At 41.7% G+C, this 14,058-nt stretch overlaps 1 protein-coding gene across 1 annotated transcript in view; it reads left to right on the top strand.

Annotated features, from left to right (window-relative positions):
* The window catches only part of ALDH1L2 (aldehyde dehydrogenase 1 family member L2), a 57,383-nt gene extending 50,175 nt beyond the window's left edge, over positions 1 to 7,208 (top strand). The window contains exons 21-23 of the mRNA XM_059186733.1: positions 1,260 to 1,365; positions 3,736 to 3,935; positions 5,978 to 7,208. Of these exons, the coding sequence (XP_059042716.1) occupies positions 1,260 to 1,365; positions 3,736 to 3,935; positions 5,978 to 6,033 (362 nt within the window). The 3' untranslated portion in view covers positions 6,034 to 7,208. The remainder of the gene's footprint in view (positions 1 to 1,259; positions 1,366 to 3,735; positions 3,936 to 5,977) is intronic.
* The last annotated feature ends 6,850 nt before the right edge of the window (positions 7,209 to 14,058 follow it).

Raw genomic sequence — 14,058 nt, 5'->3', positions numbered from 1 at the left:
TTCTTCACTTTTGTAGGGGAATTGTGCCGCAGCACCTTACTCTGAAAATTGATAATTAGAAGGCGAAACTTTAACATGTACCTGTGTTTCTTGTATGAACTGAATTTCTGGATAAGCTGCATAGCTGATAAAGGAAACTGTTTTTTAACAGAAGAATTCCTGCTAATTAATGTAGAAAAAAATGATGGAATAGAAAAATCATCACTCTGTACCCCTAATTGAATGAAATGGTTGGTTCAGGCAGTTATCATCAAGGGAGGGCCACAGCGATCAGGAGAGAGGTTGATGGGGACCTGAGAATATATAAGGTGCCAAAGTTTCTCCGCCAAGATCGCTTGCCGGTCTCAAGGAGGAAAACACAGTTTTACAAAGGAAAGGTGAAGTTGTCGCTGCCTGGAACCACACTGGTCAGTGGAGCAAGAGCAAAAGCAGGACAGCTGGGTATGACATGTCTCCTGAGGGAGACAGCGTGTACCACACAACATCACCCCTGCAAGTGTTCTCGTGAAAAATGTTTAACCTGAGTTCAATTGTGTCTTAAGGTCAAACTTCCCAATTACAAGACATAAAGGGAATAGAGGAACATATTAAATGTCATCCCAAGAAAACAAACACAAATCTAAACGCAACATATTCTGCAGGACGACTGACTCGTTCTGTTAAAAAGCGGCATGAAAAATGAGGGGGGAAATGTTCTAGATGAGAGAACGCTTAAGAGATATAACAGGTGAATGCAATGTGTAAAATTTATTGGAAGCCTGACTCAACCAAATCCATTCAGAAAAGATACTTTCGAGAAAAAAGTTGAAATATAAATCATGAAGAAGGAATTAGCACCCATTTTGTTAGATGTGATAACGGTATGGTAGGCAAGAAAATGCCTTATTTTTTTTTTTTTACAGATTTGTCCTGAAATACCTGGGGGTGAAAGTTTAAACTCTGGAATTGGCTTTCAATTATTTCAGCAAGGAAAAAGAATGAATCAAATGTAGCAAAATATGAGTAGATATTTATTGTACAATTCATGATACTACTTTCTCTACATTGACATGTGTTTGAAATTTTTGTAATAAATAGCTAAAAAAAAAAAAAAAACCCAAGAACCTAGGAATGCTAATACCAGATAGGAAAAGGAAAGTCTGCTTGGTTTTATGGACCCAGAAGGGAAGGGGAAAAAATTATAAAGTAATTAAATGAGAGAGCTATTAATTAAAAATTAATTACCCTATAATTGATGATCTTTTCTATTCTTCAAATAGGCTTTTTTATGGAACCAACTGTTTTCACAGATGTGGAAGACCACATGTATCTTGCCAAAGAGGAATCATTTGGGCCTATTATGGTCATTTCTAAATTCCAGAATGGGTATGTTCTTCAGGCACAATTTAACAGGTTTAAACTAGATAAGTGTTTTTTTTTTCTTCTGTCATTGTCCTATATACAGACCATGAAATCAATGAACATGTAATGCTCAATTATATAATAATAATTGACTCAAATAATTAGAAGAGAAGGCTAACCAATGTAAATTGTTATATATTCTTGTTTCTTAGCTGAAATTAATAGCTGACAGTATGGGATTTTAACTGACTAAATTTAGTTTTTATATAACCAATACTTGAAATGTCTTTCAAACAAGATAAATAACTAAGAAAAACAGAACTAGTTTTTACATTTACATTCCTAGGGAAGGCAACTTCTGTGAAATGTGGTTTTCCCAAGGAAAGAGTGTTTCCTTCATAGGGATTATGCCCCCAAGACCTAAAACTCAGCTTTTTATTAAATGTCCACAATCACCATATAATCAACTATCAGTGATGGTCCATTATAGTGCAGGAAACTTTCCAAAGTGTTTAGCATGTCAGAGAGAGGCATATGGTACCTGAGCTCATATAAGAATATTTAGTACAATAGACATGGTATGCTGGGCAAAATTCCTCAGAATTCTGGCACGAATTATCCTTCAACCAATGAGAAGGTGGAAAAAACCAGAACACAGAGTTCAGAGGACTTCTTCGTCTTTGATAGGCATATTGTAGGACATATTTGGGTACGCCCCATTAATCTTCTTTTCCAAAAATGTCTCCCCATAGGATAGTCTTTGTGTTAAACATGCAGATTTTAGAAGGCATGTTTGGGGGATATCAACTGAGATAACTTTGAGGAGTTTACCAGCTAATCGGGGAGACAGACAAGGAGATGGGCAATTAACCACAGAGGACCAGAGGCAGCCACCGTGGGAAGAGTCTGCCCAGCACTCTGCCACTGCACCTGACTACCTCTGTGGGCCAATCTGACCCTTGGTTTCTTTATTTGAGAAGTTTGGTGATTAATAGCATCTATCCTTTGGTGTCATTCTAAGAATTACATAAGTTGTATCTGTTAATAGTGCTATTGCCATTGCTATGTTCATTATTCTCCTCCATCTCTTAGAAGTAGACAAGGTGTCCTGGAAAGCTGTGTCATCTCAATAGTCCCCAACAAGTAATGACATGAAGGCATCTTTCCTATAGTCAATAAATATTTGGGTCCCTACACTCAATGCATCAAGAAGCGTGAGAGTTTTAGCAGAGCCTCAATTCACTCTAGGTTCAGTTCCAAATTTCCTGTACAAGCTTCAAATTATGTATAGTCTACTTGGAACATCCCTTCAGAGGCCACCGTGTTGAAGCCTGCACTGTCTGTCTCTCGGATTAATTTTTCCTCCCATCTGGGGACAGATCCTCTTTCTTTGCCAGAGCGCCAGATGAAACACTTGGCTTGCGTTCACCAGCCATGCTGTAGAACATTCATGCAGTTTTAAACATTAGAAAGACACTCATAAAGATGAGATACTCATACCATGACAGACCTGTTGGAATCAGACCCAACCGAGAGATGAATGGGGTCACGTCTCCACTTACTGATGAGTGCACACATACGGAGTCAAAAGGCAGGGAAATCATGATTGAAGGGATAATTTGTATTTCCTTTTATTGAATTGTATCAGTTGAATTCACTCTCACAGGATGATATAACGCCATGGTATAAAGAAGAAGAGATCGCCCCTGCCCTCAGGGCCCTACCACAAATACACAGAGTTAAAGCAAAATACTGATTATGGTTGACTTTTATTGAGCATTATACTGTGTTCCAGGCACTACTAGCTCATTTAATCATGACAACAAGAAAGGTCCTTTTCTTATTACTGCTATGTTTTGCAATAAACAAAGGCACGTGGAGGTGAAGCTGTTTGCCCCAGGTCACCCAGGCAGCCTGGCTGCAGAGCCCTCTCACTGAGCCACTATATCCTACTGACTCCCCCGTGGCACTGGTGGGAGCTGAGAAGGCGTCAGGGCAAGGGACTGAATGAATGGGCCTGGAACTGTGTGCAAAATCTGGAGGGATGGAGGGGAAGAAGGGGTGCTCTGAGAATACGTCTAGAAGCGGGACTCAAGGCAGAGAGGAGGAGGTGAGAAGTCACAGAGGAGAACCAAGAAGAAAATGGAAAAGATGACTTCAGATCAGATTTTAAAAGGAGTTGCATGATATACATGAAAAATATAATATTGAGCTATAGGGGCTCATTGGGAGTTTCTTTTGGTGTAAGACTGGAATATTTCTTTCATAAATATTTAAGAGATTAGCAGTAGCATTTTTCTGTTTCTAGCATTCCGGGGGGAGATGTTAGAACCTAAAATGCGAGTGACCTGTTTGCATTCAGTGAAGTTTGATCTTCCTGAAAATATCTCGTAGGGACATCGATGGAGTGTTGCAGCGAGCGAACAATACGGAGTACGGTCTGGCCTCAGGGGTTTTTACAAGAGACATAAGTAAAGCCATGTATGTGAGCGAAAAACTAGAAGCGGGAACTGTTTTTGTTAACACGTACAACAAGACGGATGTGGCAGCCCCTTTCGGGGGAGTGAAACAGTCTGGCTTTGGGAAAGACTTAGGTATGCTCTGCTTTTCTCCTCCATGTTCCCTTTGTTTGCCTGTCACAGGGCAGTCTGTTTGATGTTTCTGCAAAACTCTTGTCTTGTTTGGAAGGACATATCCTGAACGGGAGTTGGATTTGAGTTTATATGGGTACTAACTGTGTCTTAATGTCAAATATTTTTAGGTAATATACATACAGAAAAGTACCCAAATTACATGGAAAAGTGTTTTTCAAAGAACAAGGTTAATGCTGAAAGGAAAAAGAAACACTGGCAATATGTCTTAGCTAAAGCATGCTCGGTTTTCTTACCTGATATTCAGCATGCCCTTCGTTTAGCTCTTGTGGGACTAAGTGAAACCAACAAAGGGAATTGAGTAGAGGGCAATACGCAGCTAGTTCCAAGAAGAAATCCTGTTATAAGCTGCCTGGCAGTCTTTCAGAATCAATACTACAATTGGCAAGGGTATCTGGAAGTCTGGGATTTAGAGTTGCAGAAAGTCCAAAAGATATTTCTTTGTAGGCAATGACCCCATCACATTTCAAGTAACAACTTACTTTGAACACTAAGTATGGACTAGATCTTCTGCTAACTGCTTTACCTGTAATAGCACAAGCAATCCTCACAATAGCCCTGGGAAGGGAAGTGTTATTATTATCCTTATTTAATAAATGGGGAAACTGGGGCTCAGAGAGGTTGAGTAACTTGCCCAAAGTTACACAGCCGGCCACTGTTTGGAAAGAGAATTCCAAGCCAGGCAGACTGGCTGCCAAGCCCATGTTCTGACTCCCCACGGTCTGGCGTGTTTCAAAAAATGGAAATGTTCCTAATTTACTGATTTATTAGTCCACTAATATAAGTTTGGTTAATATGGGGTATTTTTACATTTTCTCTTTCCTGGTGACTTATGGTAATATATTTGCCACAATAAAAGTAGCTCTCATTTTAAATTCCATTGAGTTGAAGGTAAATGGTGTTTATTATAAAATAATAGAATTTACCCAAATAGTTTCTTTCTTTCCCGATTTTAAACTCCCTAAGCCCAGGGGTCCCCAGCCTTAGCCACACATTGGAGTCACCTGGGAACTTTAAAACGTACAAAGATACTGATTCAGTTGGTCCAGGGTGTGACCTGGGATTGGCAGTTTTAAAAGCTTCCTAAGGCAATCCTTCATGAAGGTTAAGAACCCTTGTTTTAGCTCAACTTCCAAGATCATATGTTCATTACTTGTCTTTGTGCTATTCATGCCCCTTCACTGCCATAGAAATCAATGATTTTTTTAAAAAAGATTTTATTTAGTCACTTGACAGAGTGAGAGAGCAGGAACACAAGCAGGGGGAGTGAGAGAGGGAGAAGAAGGCTTCCCACCAAATGAGGAGCCCTATGTGGGGCTCGATCCCAGAACCCTGGGATCATGACCTGAGCAGACTCAGCAACGAAGCCACCCAGGCACCCCGGAAATCAATGATTTGTATGAGCTCGAAGTAGAATTGAAACAGAAAGGCAAACCTACTGATTTTCTAGCCTGGCTATACTCTATATTCTATAAATCAGGAAAACTGTATTATCTTTAAATAACATTACACCAAAGGACCTCAAACTTTCTTTCTTCTGCTCAGTTCTGCTCCATTTAATATAATCTGAAGGACAGTGTGTTGGTCACTTCCATTCAGCCTAAATGGGGAAAAAATAGAGATGAGGAGTTGGTCATCAGGCAGGGAAATAAGGGAGCAAGTTTTTTGGTGGGGACTGACCAAGTCAGCACTGTTCCTCCGAAGACCTGATCGGGGTCTAAGGCCTTACTTACTCCTCAGAGTGTGGTCCATGGACCTCGAGCACCCCATCATCGGGGGATGGGCACAAATGCAGAATCTTGGGGCCTTCTCTGGATTTAATCAGAATCTGCCGCTTCACAAGGTGACTCACATGAACTTTACAGTTTGGGAAGCCCTGGCTTCAGTCACATTCTAGTCGCTTAGTGACCGATACACCTACATCTGTGTCCAAAGTCTGGTGACATCACACCCCCTTGCCCATGACCTGCTTTTCTCTTCCCCAGGGGAGGAAGCTCTAAACGAATACCTCAAAACCAAGACAGTGACGCTGGAGTACTAGAGCGGAGCCATCGCCAGGAGCCCTTAGCGGACCTCAGCCCCTCCTGACCCCTCCACGCGCTTCGGGAGCCCCGGTGTGCTGAGGGAAGAGGTACTGGTCACGAGCCGAAACATGCACCCGAGGACCATAAAGAGGGTCAAGGCCACACGTCCAAGCATTTACACCTGTGCCTGAATATTTTCTGATACACCTTTTATATCTGAAACCAATTTGTCGTTGTTGGGGTTTGACTCTGCTGTCTGTCCCACGTGTTTCTAAACTGTCAGGTGGCTTTTCCTCCCCACCCAGACTCATCTAACCATTGTTGTTCATCTTGGAAAATGTTAGTATCGGGCAGTTATAACGCACAAGGTGCATTTGGGGGAAACTTTGCATCATACATGCAGGTTTTAACCTCTGAACTCTACTTATGGGGCTATTAAAAAGATTTTCCATAATTTTGCTCTCAAGGAACAGTATATCCTGTAAAGGATGTGAAGTCAGTTCCTTTTTTTTTTCATATTTGGAAATAAGATACATCTTTGTGCCTTTTGATGTTCTATTTTTCAACCCACTGTGACAGACAACCAACCCCAAACGGTGCTTTAGTACTTACCTAATGGGGTACTCTGTAATGTTCGGAGGAGTAGACAGAATTTAATGACATCATCTCTGGCCCCACATAGCTTAAATTCTAATAAATAGCTCTTTAAAAGTTAATTTTACAGTATGATATAGAGTATAAATAGCCTTTGGAGGCTATTGTTTGGAGGTCTTGGTTCATATGTGCCATGTGACTTGGGGAAGCTTCCTCAACTTCTCCTGGCCTCAGCTTCCTTATCTGTCGAATGAGGATAATAATGCCTTCCTCCGGAGCTTTATTTTGAGGAGTCAACACATAGTATAAGTAACTTGTATTGTGCTATGTTCATGGTACTCAAGAAAAAAATTAACTTTGTTTCCCCATCACTATTTTAAAAATATATTGAGATAAACTAAACTAGATAACCTAATTTCCCTACAGTCTTTTTGAGGAGTCATTGATTTCTATACTTCGTTGTTCTGACACGGTGCCTAGTATAGCAGCACTGGAAAATGCCATATAATGACAAATGGCAATGGTACGAGGAAAAGCACTGCTTTTCTTTCCACAGCTCATTTGTTCTTCATTAAACATCTCGTTTTCCACTTTTCTACCTACTGGATCTTCTGTGTGACCACTGGTTGGGTGATCTTGGACAAGTTAGTCACATACTATCTCAGAGTCTTGGTATCTATAAATGGGGATAAAGTCCCTATCTCATTAGGTGTTGGAAGGACTCAGTGGGTTGATGTGCATAACACACCTGGCAAGCTGTGTAGACCATAGTCCACACCCAAGGAATGGGAATTAGTACAGTCCGTGCAGAACTCACAAAATTGGCTGTTGTCAGACAAAAACAGTTAGGTGAGTAAATTACCACCATCCACATGTGATGAGAAGGTGAGTTCCTGAATGCCAGGGACATTGGAGGATGGTCTGAGCCATGAACTTCTTTTACTTCTTTAAAGTAAAATTTCATGGGGTGTCTAGGTGGCTCAGTGTGGTTAAGCCTCTGCCTTCGGCTCAGGTCATGATCTCAGGGTGCTGGGATAGAGCCCTGCATTGGGCTTTCTGCTCAGCAGGGAGCCTGCTTCCCCCCTCTCTCTGCCTGCCTCTCTGCCTACTTGTGATCTCTCTCTCTCTCTCTGTCAAATAAATAAATAAAATCTTTAAAAAAAAAAAAAAAAGTAAAGTAAAATTCAGTAAACATTCCTATCTCTGACTTTGGAGAAGCCCTTAGGGAACACTTGGTACTTTGGCTCAAGGTTCCAGCAGCTTATCATAAAGGGAATGTGGGGAACTAATTAACAAACAACCAAATCAGAGGCAGAAAACATCCAAACGGAAGAATACCAGGTGTGATTCCAGCATGATCAATAGAGCCTATTTTGCCTGTACGCATTTTTTAGGAGCTAGGCACAGATGAAGTTCTAAATTGGAATGAATATTCTGAGTCCAAATTGACGGTTCATACATGAATTAAATTACAAAGGCCTTATTATAAAGGAACCACTTTTAAATGCAGCATTTTAACTGATTTCATGTGATCTAAAATATCACTTTATGAAATATATTTTTTTAAGATTTCATTTCTTCATTTGAGAGAGAGAGAGAAAGCGCACAAGCGGGGGGAAAGGCAGAAAGAGAGAGAGAAGCAGGCTCCCTGCCGTCCTGATGGGGGGCTTGAACCCAGGACCTTGAGATCATGACCTGAGCTGAAGGCAGACGCTTAACCAACTGAGCCACTGAGATGCCCCCAAATATTTTAATGATAGATAAAATGGCAAACAAAACCCTGTCCATTTCTTCTGGACTAATTTTACCCCCTACTATGTATTTCAGTAGCAGTGTTTTTCATTTTCTTTGACCATACACCTTTTTGAGAATCTGCTAAAAGCTGTGGAGCCCCTCTGTGCCAATTCTACCCACACACATACCTAATTCTGCAAGTGTCTTCAAGGGATTTGCAGATCTCTTAAAGCCGATGCTTGGAGATGAACAACTCCTTCTGTTGGGTCCATGGTCAAAGGAGCGAGACTGATACAAAGTGAAGGTCAAGCAAAGCTTTATTTCGCGCCAAGCATCGAGAATCAAACTGACCGGCCAGGGCCATCTCTTGCAAAGAGGCGACTAACTTTTATAGAGTAAAGGCCATGTGGTTGAGCCTGGCCACACACATGGCCAACTGAATTACAATTCACCCCATAGTAGCTATTCAAACTAGCCTATCACTCTGGTCAGAATTGGCACCCAAAAGGCAGGGCCCACATTCTTGGGTGGTTAGGGAGGTGCTTTCCTGATTGGATGTCTCCACCAGGCTTGACTCATCCTTGTATTCTGGGCTCTCTTACCTCCCCCTGACCTGACAAGTCCTGGTATATGGGCTCTGTTATCAGGGGCTGGTCAGTCATATTTTACTGGTTTCCCAGACTTGTTTCTAAGTCAGTTCCTTTGGCAGGGCGGGGGCAGGATCAATCCAAGTTTACCGCATAAACAACAAAATGGCTTGCTCTGGCTAAGTAGGGCCTTACACTTCTTCCATAGTAAGTTCTAAAGTTCCTACTGGCTTGAGTCTTTGTATCTGAGTGCTGATCTGAATCCAAGGCTCCACGGAATTCACAAAATGACCAGTGAATTTGAAGTGGAACATAATGACCCACAGCCTACCGGGTGATTTAATTAACACCAGGAATAATTAGGTGATCAGTTTTCCGGTTGGCTGTCTGGCTCAGGTGGTGGAACATGCAACTCTTGATCTTGGGGTCCTGAGTTCGAGCCCCATGTTGGGTGTAGAGAATACTTAAGAAAAAAAAAAAAATTTAAGATTATCATTGTGCTTTCAGATCCCAGATGATTTGGCTAAAGAATAAAGCTGTGATCTGACTGTCCCCTGCATGGGGAAGTGTGGACACTCCCAAGTGGTTCTAAGGCCCTTCTAATCCTCTTCCGCTTGCCTTCTCCTAAAGCAGTCACCTTTGGCTCACATACCCTTTGTGGCTTCCTACCTCCAGCTCGGTTTGAGGGTCTCCCTTCCATGCTCTCACTTGTCTGGAACAGTGTTTACCATTTGGTGCTGAAATTATCTGCCTTCCTAACCAGGTAGGAACACCCCTTCTCCACCTCCAGGATCAGCCTTTTTTTGGACAATAGTAACCACAGCTGTCATGTACTGAGGGCCTCCTGTGTGCTAGATACTCTACTAAGCACTTTGTAAATGTCTACACATCTGAGAAAAATGAGTAAGTTGTGGGGTTCTTCTTACTAACTCCCCAGCTACAGCAGAAGCCAACCTTATAGCTGATCCCAGTTATGCCCGGGTCTCCCAGCCTGTCTTCCTGGTTCCTCTCTGTGTGGATCTATTCATAGTTTGAGTCAGATGCTGTCACTCCTTTGGCTCAAGCCTTCCAATGGCCCCCAATCAGATTAGAGTAAGGTTTAGTGTACTTACTGGGGTCTATATAGTCCTATCGATCTTGCTCCTGGCTACCTCTGACTCTATCTCCTATGAATTTCCCTCTTGTTCTGCCTAGCCTTCCTAGATGTTCCTCAGCCAAGCAAACTCTTACCTCAGGGCCTTTGCATTTACTGTTCCTCTTCTCAGTGGTGTGCTGGTGAATATTTACCAAATGGTTCTCTGGAGGAAACAATTCTTGGAGCAGTAGCTCACTTCTGTGTGTAAATGCCCCCATCAAGGCTAACTGCGAACTGTAGAGATGCGTGCAATCAGAACACGAGTAAGTCAGTGTCAGCACACCTTTGCCTGCAACTCTATTCCTACATACAACCTCCTGGCTGGCTGCCTCACTCCCTTCATGTCTCGCCGCCAGTCTCATCTCGGAAGAGACAGATTTTCTAGTCCCCACATTCATACCTCATCTGCCCTATTATTTATTCTTATCCAGCATTATTTTCATAGCATTTATCACAATCTGGCATATTTATTGTCAGTCTCTCCTCATCAGAATATACAGGTGCTTCTTTTGTTCAGTGCTGCATCTGCAATGCCTAATACATACAAGGAGCTCAAGAAATGCTTGCTTTCAAACAAAGAGGTTAAGCAACCTGCCCAAATCATGTATCTGTTAAGTAGCAGAAGAGGCACCCTTGGCAAAGAAGCTGGTGATCTTAACCAAGCTGGTGGCCTTTTACTGCCGGTGCCTAACTCAGGGCCTGCATGGTGAGCACCAGGACACACTGAACATGTGTCATTGTCTTCAGAAGCTGTTGTGCAAATGGCTAGAGACAGGGTGAGAAGCCAAACTCGTTCCCCCATACCTGCTCCAGGAAAGTCAGACTGTAGAGAGGAACTGGGCCGAGGGAGATTCTCGGATATGAGACTTGGTGGATGGGGTGATTATCACCGCGGTTACACAAATAATACCCAAGTGGATTTTTTAAATGGTTCAATAAGACCTAATTATGTGAAAACACATAAAACCGGAAGGTAAGATTCAGCTATAAACTCTCCACACAGGGGACGCCTGGGTGGCTCAGTTGGTTAAGCAGCTGCCTTTGGCTCAGGTCATGATCCCAGCGTCCTGGGATTGAGTCCCACATTGGGCTCCTTGCTCAGCGGGGAGCCTGCTTCTCCCTCTGCCTCTGCCTGCCATTCTGTCTGTCTGTGCTTGCTCTCTCCCCCTCTCTCTGATAAATAAATAAAATCTTTAAAAAAAAAAAAAAAACTCTCCACACAGAAAGAACCAGACATTTGAGAGTGTTCCAGACTTTTCCTTTGAATGTGTATTTTACAGAATTACTATAATACTGTACATTAACTTTGTTACCTGCTTTTTGCAATTAACAATATACAAGCATCTTTCTGTGTCAATAAACATACTTCTTCATGTGTTCAGTGGTTAACTTGTTCTCTGTTGGTGCGTGTTTACACACATGCCGGACATAGTTGGTTTCTGCTATTTTAAACTTGGCAATAAATCTTATATAGAAATCTGTAGACAGAGCTGTTAACTAGGAGAAATTCCTAGAACCTATAATCTTACTAAGTTTCCCCCCAAATTCTTGCCACCCCGGCGCATTATTCCTGTAGCATACCTCACATTTGCTGAGCACTGCTCTAAACATGTGCTGTGTTTCAACTTATCCATTTCTTACCAAAACCACATGAGGGAGATGGTTACCCCCATTTTGTAGTTGGGGAAACTGAGATAAACGGCCAGGCCGGGGTCTGGTCCAGACAGCTTTGGGGTCCGGGCTGCTGGCAGAGCAACTGGTGGGCCCACAGTGGCTGGCTGTGACCATCTGGGCGACACCTAGTTCCACCACTTACCTGTTGTGAGGCCTTAGGAAAGGTACTTAGAAGCCCCAGGCCACTTTTATCATCTGTGAAGTGGATCTAAGCAGAATTTTCTCTTAAGGTGGTGGTTTTTTATTTTGTTGCTGTTGTTTTTTAAAACAAGTAGGACACTTACTACGTCACAGAACAGTCCAGTGATTCCATCTGCTTCTTTATGCAGTGACTTCATGGTGCCCCTGCTTTACTTTGCTGTCCCTGGGGCACAGACTCAAGAGTTGGCTCCATTTACAACCACTAGACAGGATTCCCGGGAATCCTATCCAGTCATGAAATAGTCAATCCTTTCTTCTAAAAGAAGAAAGGAACCACCTCTTCTGTGCCTTTCTAAAAATGAAGAATCCTTTCCTTTCCCAGAGTCCAAGAACAAGGCTTTGCTTACGCCTCACTGGGAAAGTTGGTGTCACGTGTTCATTCCCACTCCAGTCACTGGCAGGTTTCCCATGACCAGGTGGTGGGGAGTCAAAGATCCCAGCATTCAACTCTTTGGAAGTTTACTAATCGTAATTACCCCATCTTATTTCTTCAGGATCAAGAATCACTGACATTTAAAATGAATTACTTTGGGGCCCCTGGGTGGCTCAGTGGGTTAAGGCCTCTGCCTTTGGCTTGGGTCATGATCCCAGGGTCCTGAGAACTAGCCCCGTATCAGGGTCTCTGCTCGGCAGGGAGCCTGCTTCCCCCCTCTCTCTCTGCCTACTTGTGATCTCTGTCTGTCAAATAAATAAATAGATAAAAATCTTAAAAATAATAATAATGAAATAAAATGAATTACTTTACTGATTAAAAAAAGTGTAGTTTAATGAACATTTATTGTACATTTCAACCAAGGGAAAGGCCCTCTACTAGGCACCTTGGGAAATACAAGTGAAAATAAGCTCAGCCTCTCCCCTTGCCTTTCCTACCAGACTAGGGAATACAGATACAATAATACAAGCTACTTTGTAAGGCAGAGATTTTTTTTTAAATAATTACCATATTTAATGCACAATTAAAATGTTATGGGAATCGACAAGAGATTCATTCAGAATGAAAATTTTGCTTCAAACACCATTACACCAGATTTTCGGATTTATAACTCTCACAGAGCCTCAGAAGGATGGGACCCCCACGAGCATGGTACCCTTCAACAACCTTAGCAGGAAAAGAACTGCTGGCCAAAGGGCTGTCCCATTTCACACCCCAGCACCAGACAGAAAAAGCACGGGTCAGACTAACCAAAGCACAATGGTGATTTACTTTCCAGCAGCCTGAAGGGCCAAATGCTGACAAACATCTTTCTAATAAAGGTGCGATGGCAAAGTGCACAAACGTTAAATGTGCAACTCAATATATTTTTATGTACTACTGAGTGGTGGTGACTCAAAATGTTAGACACTGACATAATGGGTGACACAGGAAGGGCTTGGCAAGTACTAGCCATGCTTTCATCTGCCAATCTGCTAATTCAAGAATACTTTCATCTGCACTTTTTTTTTTTGATACGTGGGGTTAAACTTTTTTTTTCTGTGAATTCTTTGTCTTACAGCCTTTTCATTATTAAGATATTAGTCCTTTTTGTAATCTGTAGAGTCCTTTATATACTGATGCTCAATCTTATGTTGCAAATATTTTTCCCAATTTGTCCCTTGCCTTTAAAATTTCTTTGCTATGCACTTAGTTTTGAATATTTATACAGATGAGTTTTCTGCTCTTTTCCTTTGTGATTTCAGCCTTTGCCATTCTGGTTTTAAAAAACAAATTTTTTTTTTTTGACTCCTACTTCCTGAAAAAAGAAAAAAAAAACTTTCCCCCAATTTCGCTATTAAACGTTCACCCATATTTTAATATGAAACTCTTATGTTTTTTTTATATTTAAGTCTTTAATCCACACAAAATTTATCTTAGCACATGGTATGATGCTAAGATCTAATCTTGCTTGAAACAGCCAGTTCTGACATTGTACACTGAATAATTCATCCATTTTACACTTAAAATGACAACCCTATCATAAATTGTTTTCATGTTTTTCTTTTTTCTATTGTCGTAAGAATGTCCAAAGGACATGAATTTAGTTGACTTCTTTCACTGTACAGGGAGGCTCACTGTAGCACATGAACTAGCCACAGCAGAAGGAAACTATTAAAATTCTACATACTAGTATATACTTCTA

Source organism: Mustela lutreola, chromosome 8 (genome assembly GCF_030435805.1).
Source record: "Mustela lutreola isolate mMusLut2 chromosome 8, mMusLut2.pri, whole genome shotgun sequence".
Taxonomy (NCBI): Eukaryota; Metazoa; Chordata; class Mammalia; order Carnivora; family Mustelidae; genus Mustela; species Mustela lutreola.
The sequence above is the reverse complement of the archived record's forward strand: the minus strand, read 5'-3'. Positions and strand labels throughout refer to the sequence as shown.